The sequence below is a fragment of the Lissotriton vulgaris genome, unplaced genomic scaffold (genome assembly GCF_964263255.1).
Source record: "Lissotriton vulgaris unplaced genomic scaffold, aLisVul1.2 SCAFFOLD_490, whole genome shotgun sequence".
Taxonomy (NCBI): domain Eukaryota; kingdom Metazoa; phylum Chordata; class Amphibia; order Caudata; family Salamandridae; genus Lissotriton; species Lissotriton vulgaris.
In genome coordinates this window covers 748,469-761,759 of record NW_028240828.1, presented here as the reverse complement: position 1 = coordinate 761,759, position 13,291 = coordinate 748,469, and the positions used below count along the sequence as shown (strand labels likewise).

The window sequence follows — 13,291 nt, the reverse complement described above, 5'->3', positions numbered from 1 at the left end:
CCAAATCGAAACCAAAGGAGATTTTTCACATTATAAAACAGTTAAAGAAGCATCCCCCCGCCGTGCAGGTCGATAAGTCCACCACCCACTGCAACAACGTTGCTGAATTCTTTTACCAAAAAGTAAAAACCATCTACTCAGCCTTTCCCTCCCTTATCAAAAACAGTACCTTTCCGACCCATCCCGATAAATCCACAGTACCTTACCCCCCCACCTCCCCAATCCACTTTGACTTACTTCCCCCTACTGGACCTCACAACTCTTGAATCCTTAGCAAAGAGAGTCAAATCCGGGTCTCCGGATGATCCAGCCCCCCCAGATATAATTCTGGCCGCCTCCCAGGTTACCCTACCTATAATTAGGGAGGTACTAAATGCTTCAATCATCTCTGGCATGGTCCCGGCCGTCTGGAAACAGGCCATGGTCAGAGCTCTACTAAAAAAACCTACTCTAGACCCTACTGACCTGGCCAATTATCGTCCCATCTCCCTACTACCCTGGGTGAGCAAAATCTTAGAGACTCATGTAAACCATCACCTAGTAAATTTTTTGGAGAGTTTTCACCTGCTAGACCCCACACAGACAGGCTTCAGACCAAAACATGGGACTGAGACCGCTCTCCTCATGGTCACCGAGGAAGCGAGAACAATCCTGGATCAAGGAGGATCAGTGGCAGTGATCCTCCTTGACCTAAGCGCAGCGTTCGATACGGTCAGCCATGACACTCTGCTGTACCGTATGTCCTGTGCTGGGATTAAGGACAAAGCCTGGTCATGGTTCAAGTCCTTTCTAGAGGGCAGATCCTTTAGAGTCTTCGAGGGTTAGTCCATTTCTTCTAGTAGACCTCTGAAGTGTGGAGTCCCCCAGGGTTCCTCTCTGAGCCCCGCACTTTTCAATCTATACATGAGGCCACTGTACAAATATAAATACAATACAAATACAATGACTACCTAGCATTAATATGAGGGGGTTAAAGGTAAAATATTCTGAGTGGTCTAGAGATGTGTGTTCAACACTGTGCAAAGGTGTTTAAGAGCAAGTAATGAAATTGTGTTAGGTAGACACGGGTAGCCTGATCTGTCATGGACCTGAATCACTATTCTAAATGATTTAAAAATACATTCCTACTTTAAACGATTGCAAATTAAGATTGCAGTGTTGCAAGAAACGCATCTGACTCATGCAGTAATACAGAAGCTATGGAGGGAGCAAATATATGTGGTGGCCCACTCTGTGCGCAGGGGTGTAATGACTTGGGTGGTGGTCGATATCCCATTCCAAATGAGGGAGGTCAAGGTGAACTCTGAAGTTGGATCTGTATTAATATATGGTACTCTAAATGGGCAAGATAATATGGTTTGATAATATATGTGTTACAGTCAAAGTGTGAAATCCCATATTCTATAGAATGCCTACATAATGTATAGAATGCCTGAAAATGCCTGAAAATCGAACGTCAAAGTATGAAATGATTGATATTTTATACATTGCCTAGGCATTGTATACTTTGCCAGATTGTCTGCTTGCAAAGTATATAATACACCTAATCCCAGAGACAGCACAAGTTATAAGCAAACGAGGGGCAGAGACAGCACAGGTTATCAGCAAGCAAGGTGCATCACCATGTCGGAAGGGAGTGTAGTGCCAATACAGGAATCACGAAATGCTGACATGCAACAACGGTTCTGCGATTAATTATCTCAAGTAAGAGCCAATGCTGCTAAAAACGGTGTTTTCCTAACCGAAACCAGTTATCAAAAGTTAGTGGACGATGTGAAAAAGGCTAAGACGACGATTAAGAAGGAACCACGGGACTATTGGCTGGTGAAACACTATGACGTAATGATGGTGGAGAGTACGACTAAGTTGATCTATCCTGTTAAAGAAGGTACGAGTGCTATCCAGTTTTACGTTATTTGACGTACTCCATAAGGCCCATTAAGCTATTGGTCATGGAGGACGCGACAGGATGTTGAAAGAACTTTCACCCAAGTATAAGAACATTACCAGTCATGATATTGAGCTGTACATTCACCTTTGTGAGCCTTGCCAGAAGAAGCAAAAAGGTGTTAAAAAAGGTGTTGTGGTCAAGCCAATGGTTTTTTCTGAATTCAACTCCTGTTGTCGGGTCAATCTCATCGATTTTCAGTCCCATCCTGACAGAGTACAAGTTTATAATGGTGTGCCAAGATCATCTCACTAAGTTTGTAGTTCTCAGGGCTCTAAAATCAAAGAGAGTGGAACACGGACAGCGGGGAGGGGGGGGGCGGAACGGGCACACATGGACAGCGGGAGGGGGGCAGGAACGGGCAGCGGGGGGTAATGTGAGGCTCCGTTTACCCGTGGCTGTGCTCTGGGGGGCAGACAATGGCATTTCCACGGATCCCACGTGGATCCCGATGGTGCCGAGACACGGACAGCGGGAGGGGGGGCGGGAACAGACACACGGACAGCGGGAGGGGGGCGGGAACGGACAGCGCGAGCCAGAAGCACAACGGTACACGGAGAAGCCACGATAAAATGATCAAAACATGCCCTCCCAAAAAAAAAAAGAACCGCCCACCGCCGCAATGACGTCCTAAAAGGGGCCGGATGAGGAAAAAATCTCGAACGCCCACGAGTCGCCTCGCAGAATGACGGACGCCTCTGTTTTCCAATGGCTAGCCTCCATTTATGGAGCTAGCCAATGGGAAACAGAGGCGGGACAAACATCCATACTGCAAAACAAAAGATTTCGCCTGCGCGAAACGCTGCTTGCGCAGCTTTCGACAGGCGAAACCTAAAAATGAGTGCCAGTGGGGTCCCATCGGTAACCACCGGCTCAAATTAAGCACTGCCCATAACATAAAGCTCGATTTTTGCATATGACATGGCAATGTCCACAAGGGAGCACTTTCTGGTCGGACGTGGTGAGTAATCTACAGCTTTTCACAGTGGGAATCCAGAATATGCACGCAAAATGTCTACTGGGACTAATCGTAAACAAGAAACGGGGCAAGAGGAAGAGTTGGTTTACAATGTGTAAGGAATGAAATTTTAAAAAACAAAATTTGACTTGTGTATCATATTAGAATTGCACCTTGGGATACGTTTAAATATTGCAGAAATGTTTTCACATAGAAAATAACACATATAAAAAATGTGTCTGCTTTACACACGTAAAGAATACTTTTAGAGTTCACTGTAACTCAGCTAAAAAGAATGCACACATAGGAAGAATGTGCTTGTTTTAAATATGTAGGGAAAGTAATGTAAAATAAAAAATTGTACTAGGCTGCTATTCTTAATTTACTTCTGTGACTAGGCCCAAGCTATGATTTCTTTCAACTCTTGCTCACAGCTAAATAGACATTTATTTAGACTTTGGCACCAGGATCCTGCTAAAGAATGTTCTGACTTCAAGATCATGTTAATTTGCTTCGTCACGCCATATTAGATCACCCTAGAATAACAATGATCCTTGCTGTGAATTCATAAGGAGTAGACTGCTAGAATGAATAAAAATATAGATATATTTTATGTATGCTTAACCAGTACATCGTTGATAGAATTGTTGCATTACATTCGACTGTCACTAGCCCTTTGTATCCACAACGGAACACTGAACGCAGCTATTAGCTTAGGTAAGAAGGGACTCATGAGAACTTTCCTTCATGTATCCATGTTCGGGGCAAATGTTTAGCTATGTACCAACATGAAGGTTTACTGTGGGAATCGGAAGAAGCAGCAACGGATGTTGATAACACCATCGGGATGAGTTTTCATTGCAGCAGTGCATTGTACACCTGCTAATTGTTTGTACATTATTGTATGATTTATATTATATTTGGGGTAGGATGTAGCCTTACAGCTAGGCACACAATCTTTTCCAGAAGGAACCCTTCGTGGGTTGTCTTTGTTAGGGGTAGGTTAGGTCTTCTTTAGTTAGCTTAGTAATAGACCTCCTTTACGGAACACTTTGTTTGATTTATGCTGTCACTAATTAATCTTTTACGCAACATTTTTGTAATCTGGACTAACTGGAATAAAGATGACAAAACCTTACTAATCCTTTAAGATAACTAATTGTTTTAAAAACTTATCCAACTTCTTGGCATTGACTGCAAATTTTGAGCCTGACATTTGAAGATATTTATGACATGCTCCTTTGTTGCTTGCTCCATTCGCAACACTGTGGGAAAGGTCCATTCGACCTGTCAGGCGCCATCAGGATTCGAGGATCCAAGTTGTAAGTTGGGGTGTTTGGTTTAATATCCGATTTTTGCCAATCGTTTGGGTGCTAACAGATGTTAGGAGCAATATTAACTAAGGAAGTATAGCTATACACTATGAAAGATACCAACACTGGATAACTGAAGTTACAGGTAAGTAACTCGTTTTCTTATCCAGTATTGGGGTATTGGTCATAGATTCACATGCTTGAATCAGAATAGCTAGCAGTAAAAGCCCTTGGTTTTTTAGCGGATGGTGTGTATCATACGAATCACATTAGATACCTTGTATAAGATATACCTCAATATATCCACAACATATGAAACATAATATTCGAGAAGCATTATGCATAAAGAGAAGAGAGACAGCATTAACATGTAAAACAAATGGCTTGTAATGTAATAAAATAATCCCCTCTCAAAAGAGGCTTACCTTTTTGGAAAACTTTGCGTAACACTGTTTGTCCTACAGCTGATTCAGCTACTGTACCAGATCTAAGCATTAATGCCATGTAAATGTATGCACATTTTACCAAGTCGCAGCACAGCAAATTTGATCCAATGGCACTCCAGCAAAAATCGCCGCTGATGATGACTCTGCTCTTGTGGAGGGGACTTCAGGTTTGACAGACAAAGGATTTCCTGCTTTCGAGTGACAAGATGGAATCACTGATGCAATCCACCTTGCGATTGTTGCCTTAGTCACTGCTGTACCTGTTTTTTGCCCACCATATAACACAAACAATTGATCTGACTTTTGGATGGATTCAGTATGTGATGGATAGAATTTCAGACAGCTCTTTATATCCAAAGTGTGAAGAGCCTGGGAAAGAATGTACGTAGTGTAATAGGCTAATTAAGATGGAAAGACGATGGAATCTTAGGAATAAAGGTAGGATTCGTTCTAAGGAGAACTTAGTCAGTGGTAAAACGTAGATATGGCTGTTTGATAGTAAACGTTTGAATTTTGTTGACTCTTCTAGCGGAAGTAAGAGCTAACAAAAAAGTGATTTTCCAGGAGAAATACTTAAATTCAGCTCTGTGAATAGGCCCGAAGGGATGCTTCATGAGCTGCGCTAGGACCAAGTTAATCCTCCATTCAGAAAGAGGAGCCCTAATAAAAGGAAGCACTATGAAGAGACCTTTCATAAATTGCTTGAAAAGACAGTTAGAGCACAGAGATATGCCGCCTGAAGAACACCTGTAAGTAGACATGGCGGCCAGATGTAACTTAACCGATGTGAACATAGGGCCAGACTTGGCTAGTGAAAGTTGATGAGGAAGAACCTTATTATTATCAAGGCACCATGAACAAACACGTTTCCATTTCAGAGAATAGGTCTTAATCGTAGATGGTGCTCTTGCTTTAGCAAGTATGTCTTTAACAGTCCTGAAGCAAATGTAACTCCTTGAATTCAGAGAACTCAGAAGCCAGGCATGTAGCTGCTGTGGGGCTGAATACGGATGGAGAACCTAGACCTTGCTTAATGTCAGTAGTGTTGGCGACACTGGGAGGCGATATGGTCTGCATTCTGAGAGTAGGAGAAGCTCTGTGAACCAGTGCTGACGTGGCCACTGTGGGCAATGAGAATCATCCGGCACGGTTCCATTTTCAGCTTTCTCAGGAGTAACTGGAAGGGGGGAAATGCATAGGCAAAGATCCCCGTCCATCTCATCATAAAAGCGTTTTCCCCAAGATCCTTTCTCTGTTTCCCAGCTGGCAAAGAATGAGCATTTCCGATTTGTTTTGGAAGCGAAGAGATCCAAGTTGGGCCTGCCCCCACATCTGGAAAATGTGTTCCAGAAGTGTCTTGTCTAACACCCATTTGTGGCAAGAATTTGATGTTCTGCTCAAGGGTTGTGCTAGACTGTTGTTTTTCCCAGCAGGTGTTCCACCTTTATAGAAATGTGGTGAGAAAGCAGCAATTTCCATATATCTTGAGCTTCCTGAGATAGGATATGAGAGCGTGTTCCTCCTTGCTTGTTTAGGTAATGCATGCAAGTGGTGTTGTCCATCCTAATATGGACCGAGGATCCTAAAAGTCTTGGAAGGAAAGGCTGTAAGTCTAGAAATATGGCCCGAAGCTCCAAGAAGTTGATGTGCATCTTTGCCAGCGCTTTGGACAATTTCCCCTAATGCAGAGATCTTGAAGGTGCACCCCCATCCTTCGAGAGAAGCATCTATGGTAAAGACGAACTCTGGTGTTGCAGGAAAGAAGGTAAGCTGGGTCGAGATATTGCTGGAGTGCTGCTACCAAAGCAGAGCTGCCTGCATGACTGGAGTTATCCTCACGAGGTCGTCGAACGATCCTGTCACTTGAAGCCATTGATTGTCTAGCTCTTATTGTATAGGTTTCACCCTGAGACTAGAGTGAGGTTACAAAAGGATTGCAGAGGACAACATCCTGAGAAGAGATTTTACCTTCCTCAATGAAGCGAACCTTCTTCCTCTTAGTTCTGATGCTAGGGAAATCAGGTGTGATTGCCTTTCTGCAGACAAGAATTCCTTGTCCTGGATAGTGTCAAAAACTGCTCCTAGAAAGTGTGTCCTTTGAGAAGGATGTAGAACTCAATTTTGGGAGTTGAGGGACAGCCCCAGGGATCGAAACATGTGAAGGCAAGTTAACGTAGCTTTTAAGGCTTGTCGAAAAGATAGTCTTTATTAGCCAGTCATCCAGGTAGGGGAATAGCTGCAGGCCCGGCAGTCTGAGATGAGCTGCAACTGGCGCAAGACATTTTGTAAATACCCTTGGAGCTGACCGCAGAGCAAAAGGTAGAACACTGAATTGAAAATGAGCACCTGCCACAGTGAAACGGAGGAACTTTCGATGTTTGGGATGGATAGGGATGTGGAAATATGCATCCTGTATATCTAGTGTCGTCATGAAGTTCGCACGATCGAGGAGCTGTAGAATCTCTTGAAGAGTAACCATGTGGATTTTTTTTTATGCAGATATTTGTTTAACTTCCTTAGGTCTAGGATTGGCCTCCATTCTCCTGACTTTTTCTTGACCAGAAAGAAACTGGAGTCAAAACCTCTTCCCACTTGGGAGTGGGGAACTCTCTCTGTGGCTCCTTTCTGGTGCATACTCCTGACCTCTTCCTTGAGGAGAGCTAGATGTGGTGGATGTTTCTTTAGAGGTGGATGAGGCGGTGGGATCTTTACAAATTCTATGGTGTGTCCAAATTTGACTATGCCAGTATCCATTTGTCTGAAGTTAGTTTCTTGCTTTGGTTGAATTGCTGAGAAATATTCTTGTGGCTAAAGCGTGACCAAATTGTTGCAGGTGCTGGGGAGATGTCACTGTTTTCTATCATTATCTTTGCCCTGTTGGGGCTGTTTCCTCCCATTTTGCTGTCTGGGGTAAGCAGCAGCAGGGGGGGGTGGCTCTGTAAGATTGTTGCTGCCGATAGCCATATCTGTTCTGGTAATTTTGGGGTTGGTATTTTTGGTAGCCACCACTAAAGGAATGGCATATTAAGAATTTTGCTCTGTACCTCAGGACGAAAGGTGGTAGATTTAAGCCATCCTTGACGACGGAGGACTACTGGTCCAGCCAGTTGCTGGAAACATAGAGAGGTCAAATCCATAGAGATGTCACTTATCTCAGATGCTTCCCTCTCCCCTTGAAGGAGAATTTTCCTTGCCTCCTGCTTCTTGTCATCTGGCAAAAACTCAAGGTACCTATGCAACATCAGACCACATTAGGCGGTCGTACCTTGCTAGAATTGCCATGGAGTTAGCAGCATTCACAGAAGCACCTGCCATGGTGGTGAATCTCTTCCCGATGTTATTCAGTCTCTTGGGAAATCTCAGAATCTGGTCTAGGATATTTGGACTGGCATGCAGGGGCATCATCTAGGGCCATATACTTCTTATCGATTCTGGGAAGAATTGCAGGCACGGAGAAAGGATTTTTCATAATCTTGACGCCCTCTTCTCAAATACGATCGATAATGGGTATTGCGTGGACCGATTTCCTGTTCTGATCTTTGAAATCATATACAAATTAGTCGGACTCCTTAACAGGCTTAGGAAGGAGAAAACAATGTGCCACTCTTTCCATGATGGCATGAAAATCTCTTATGTCCTCTGGAGGAGAATCAGCTTCCTGAGGAACCTTTGAGGATGGTGTTGGGATTAAATAATCCTCTCACTCATCAATGGTATTTTGTGTTTTAGGGAGTTCACCTTCCTCAGCGACTGTATCGTCGTCATCGTCCTGTGCTCCTTGATTTTGTGGTGCAAGCAAAATATCATGGGCCTCAGTAGTAGGAATTGAGGGACCTGCAGTATGCAGAACAGGTGGCGAGAGGGTTGTCCGTGAAAGGAACCTGCTGCAACGGAAAACGAGTATGGTAGTACTGCAGCATAGCTGTCAAGTCCTGCACTAATGCCACAAGCTTTTGAACCATAGGCTCCTGACGAGGTAACAAAACTTGAGGCCTTTGCACAGTTTGCTAATGTTAATAATATTCCTCCTCATTGTCCTCCTGGTAGTTCACATCAGATTGAGAGGGGCTACGTGCTGGACTGAACGACCCATCTTCCTCAGATTCCTCTAAAAAATGGCTAGGAGGTAAGGGAGATACGTAAGAAGGGTTCTTGTTAGAACTGGGGTCTCTAGTTGGCCAGGTTATGTACCGTAGTCCAAGTATGGACCACCACTTCCGACACTGTAGCTTGGCGCCAATCCCTGCTCTGACGTCATCAGGGCTGCGCACTGGTTTCCCGGGTCTCCCGGGCTAGCGGGGGTGATTCCAGCAGCGATTTTGGTGCGCCTGGACTCGGGCCCATGGCAGGGATCCTGGGGGCACTTTAAACAGTGTTCTGACTTGGGCCAGCAGCGGTGACTTCGGGGCAAGTGGCAAAAGCGTTAATGAGAGCGCTTTCACCACGGGCCAGCGGCAACGATTTGGCATACAAAGTCCTCTTTAAGCAGGGCAGATCCTCGGGTGGTGGTAGAGCCTTGAGCACAGCGTTGCAGAGACAGTTTACGGGGACAATAAAATGTTTTAGTCTTCTTGGAGCAAGGCAGTTCCTCACGCACAGCATTGCAGAGGCAGGCCTTGAAATTTCTTTATTGGTCTTGTGATTCCAGGGGATCAGTTAGTCTTCCTTGTGGAGACACTCTGGAGATGTTTCTTTAGGTCTCCCTAGCAGGGCAGGATCAGCAGGCAGTAGGACTGCTCAAAAGGTTGGGGCAGCAGTTCCTTAGAGCAGTCAGCCTCCTTCCAAATGGCAATCCTTCCTGGTGCAGCAGTCGTCACTCCAGCGAGATTCTTCCAGGTACAGCAGTGTAACAAAGATGTGAGGCCAGAACCCTCCCTTATATACCTTACAGTCTAATTACTAGGAGGAGGCAGAAGTCTCTTTGGAGGGTCTGCTGGCAGGGGCTTCTGGAAGAGTCTAGGGAGTTCTGGGATGTTCCCTACCTTCTCTGACCTGGCTGTCACAGTGACGAAAGCCTGGGACATTAAGGCTACAGTGGGCAGCCGGTCACAGCCCATTCAAGGGGAAAAGGTGTGAATCACCACTCCCACCTCCCAACCCAGGCAGGCTATCAGTATGCAAATGGAAGGGGGGAGTCTGCAGTGCCCAGACTAAGTGTAGACAGGAAAAAGGTCCACTTTCTAAAAGTGGGATTTCTAAAGTAGTAGGGCCCAAACCCCATATATCATTGGAAAGGGTTCCCCGCTCCGATTCCAACAAGACCAAACATGACACTTATTAGGTCCCCGTCAGAAATTTTCCCATAAGGGGGGGTCCCAATGTTAGCCTATGGAGGGTTAAGCCTCACTGCAGTAGCAGGGGCTTGTGGCAGATATGCCAGTGTCACAATGTTTAGGGGAGAGCACCTGCACCTCAGCACCGTTTAGCAGTGGTGAGGCGCCCAGAGGCCTAACTCCAACACAAAGGTACGGTAAACATGGGAGGCAAAAGGGCAAAAATTAATAGGAAGACTACCCTAAGGCTTACAGGTCCAACAGTCCTGGTAAAAGCTTCTCGTCGACGGGAACGTGGACGAAAGCCTGAAAGATAATATAGGTGTTATTTGCAAGGAAGTAGGCCTTCTCTGTATATGCGCCGACGAGATGACCGTCAACTGTGACCTAGAAATAGCTGACGCGGACATGAGCGGCGTCCACATTGGTTCTTCCGTCGACGGCCTCGACGATGATGTCATTGTCGATGATAATGTCGTCGACGGTGGAGGTGTCGTCGCGGGAGGGACCGTCTACCCCAATGGTGTCGTTGACGGGAGAGACGTCGTCGGGGGAGAAATTGTCATCGATGGTACAGTCGACAGTGCCGCTATCGGCGGCGAGTTGATTTTCGTCGACTACGGTACAGCTTTCACCAATGGTTCCGTCGAGCAGTAAGTGTCGACGAAGTCTTTTTCGACGACTAGGATGATGTGACAGACTGAGTCTTAGGTCGTTTGAAGGCAGTTTTCTGTGGCATTTTAGTTTTTTCGCCAGATTTGTCCTCAGAAGAGAATGTCAGCTTTCCTTTTTAGATGTGGAGTGCATAGTCTCATGATGAGACTTTTTTTTATGTCTTACCAAGTCTCTCAGGGAAATCTCCAGATCTGTCCCTCTTCTTAGTCAGTTGGGCTGACGTCTGAGAACTCCCACTGCCTTCATGTTCAGACACCACATTGAATCTTGATTTTAGCTTCTCCAACCAAATCAGTAATCTGCCTTCTCTGTCCTTGAAGGTGTTTGAAGAAAAGGTTCTGCAAATTCTACAGCCCTTAACCTTATGAGCAAGAATCCTCCTTGTGGGGATCTTAAAAAATGTAGCCTTTTTACCACAGGAGCTACAAGGCAAAAATATAGTTTTTTAGAAGTATCAGACATTCTGTACTCACTAAATTCAGTAAATGTTGAAAAAACTAAGCAGAGCTCAGGGAGACTCGCTGTCACATGACGTGCGTTACAAAAATCTGAGAAACTTGCCTCTGTGGAGTGTTCTAAAGGGTGCTAGAGCCTGATAAGTTGTGTTTCAACTTTGGTACATTTGTTTTCTTACACAAGTACAAGGATAGGCTTCTGCAGTGACTGAACAGTCCATTACAGCCTATTGTATTATGTTTTATTATTGTTATGTATACATTTGATTTGTACCGTGAGACTCCTACCTCGACAGCAGGGATGATTCAAGCATGTGTTACTATGAAAGATACCCTAATACAGGATAACATGCTGTTTGCCTTCCACTCCCACCTTCCTGTGATGGCATCTCCAAGCTTAGTCTTACAACTTGAACTAAGGTTTTCTGGTTGGCCACACAAAAGAGAATTTTTATAGTGACCTTTTTGAATGCTTTTGAGAAACCATTTTAGATTCTTTTTCTTCTATCTGGCTCCTCTTATATGTTGCTCTCTCGCCCTTCAACATGAGACTGAAACATTGTGGGTGAATAGAGTACCATGATCTACCACATACCAGTCCTGATGTATGTTATGTCCTGTGCTGCTTCATGGTTATGCCACCTCAAAAAATGATGTAATAATTGTTACTCAAATTCGATATGCCATTTTTAATACATCTTGCATTGATACTTAAAGGTAAAATTGCAGTTTTAAGTGTGCATGTCTCCTACTTTGTAATTTGTAAGAATATTGTTCTAGATAAAGGCAGCGCAATTTCCTGGGTTTCTAAAAATGTCAGTTTGTGTAACAGATTTTCAATCGAAAAAGGAATTGCTGGTCAAGTAGCGAGAACAGGTGAAGTTCTTAACATTCCTGATGCCTACGCAGATCCACGCTTTAACAGGTAAGAGAACTCAAAAAATGCTTGAGCAAAAACGTCATGCTGTGGTACTTAAATAGTAAATTGGTGACTTTCACTTAAATTGAAAGGGTGTACGCGGCATGTAAACATTTTCTCCTACACTCCAATTCCGAATAAAGTCATTGAAAAAGTTTCAAATACAGTGACAGCAAAAAGATAGCCGGGCCCGTAAAGTCTGACAGTTTGCGTTTTAATTACCTGTTGCAGTGCTTAACGACCAACCTTATTTTCTGCTTTTCCTTTGCTATCCCTCAGTATTGATAGTCTCCCGAGGACATGTGGATAGCAGACAGGAGAGGAACAACACTCCTCCAGCATCGCCATTGTCCCCTCTAGTAATATCTTGCAGCTGCCTTCAGTCCCCACAGTAAGATATCCCAGTATCAGTAGCGACCCCCGAAACAGCAACTGTCTGCAGCATAACCACCTGATGCTGGTGAATTTGATCAAGTTCGACCACTAATGGCTGAGCTCTTATCTACTGTAAGTATGTAGAACTAGCTACATATTTAATGGAAAATATATTGCAAGGGACTGTAGAGCTGTTTAAGCTTATCAAAAACCTCCGCTTTGCCTTCCCTAGTCTATTGACTAAACTCCAACGTCATATCATGGAGGCTTTCAATGTCATAGGCTGCTGGTGCTACAATTGAGCTGCCTCATCCTGGACACACTGTGGTCCCTAGGCAAGGGCCAGCCTTCTGATGTTCATATTAGCCACCCGTGTGAAATACGAACTGGCTTCAATGACTGGTACCAAGGCAGTCACAATCTTACACGTTGCTAGAGGCTTGGCGAAGGATGGTATAGGCGTCTCAAGGAATTTTCTGCTTTGGAAGTACTTTGTTTCACCATTAGTGTAGCTCGGGTTGTGCATTCTTGCTTTAGTCTGGTGACAGTCTCTCTAGAGTTGAGTGGGCTCTGAAGCTTGCAGAAAAGAGGACCATCTCTTTTCCTAACTGGATCGTCTCTTCTTTTTAAAGTTATTTAATGGATTGTAAATTTGTATTGCAAGACAGAAGGTCTTAAGAGAGGCTCCACTAATAAAATGCAGGTTAAAAAACCGAGACCTTAATTATGAAAAAAAAGTTTTTTTCAGTTATGACTTTACCCTCCTGTCGTAGTTCTCTTTGGAAGACAAGTAAATAATGAATAATCTAAGTGATGTACTTTTACCTGGAGCCCCATGGATTCACTTGCACCATATTTGAGCAAAGACTATATATCTTCTATTGCCGACCTAGCCTTTTTTAGGTCTCTGCCTGACGAAAGCAGCGCAT

The 13,291-nt window shown here is 44.3% G+C and overlaps 1 protein-coding gene across 1 annotated transcript in view; it reads left to right on the top strand.

The window, feature by feature from the left end:
- LOC147672520 (cAMP and cAMP-inhibited cGMP 3',5'-cyclic phosphodiesterase 10A-like) overlaps positions 1-13,291 on the top strand; it is a 909,783-nt gene that overhangs the window by 479,493 nt on the left and 416,999 nt on the right. Inside the window, exon 11 of the mRNA XM_086947973.1 lies at positions 11,901-11,993. Coding sequence (XP_086804099.1) covers positions 11,901-11,993 — 93 coding nt within the window. The remainder of the gene's footprint in view (positions 1-11,900; positions 11,994-13,291) is intronic.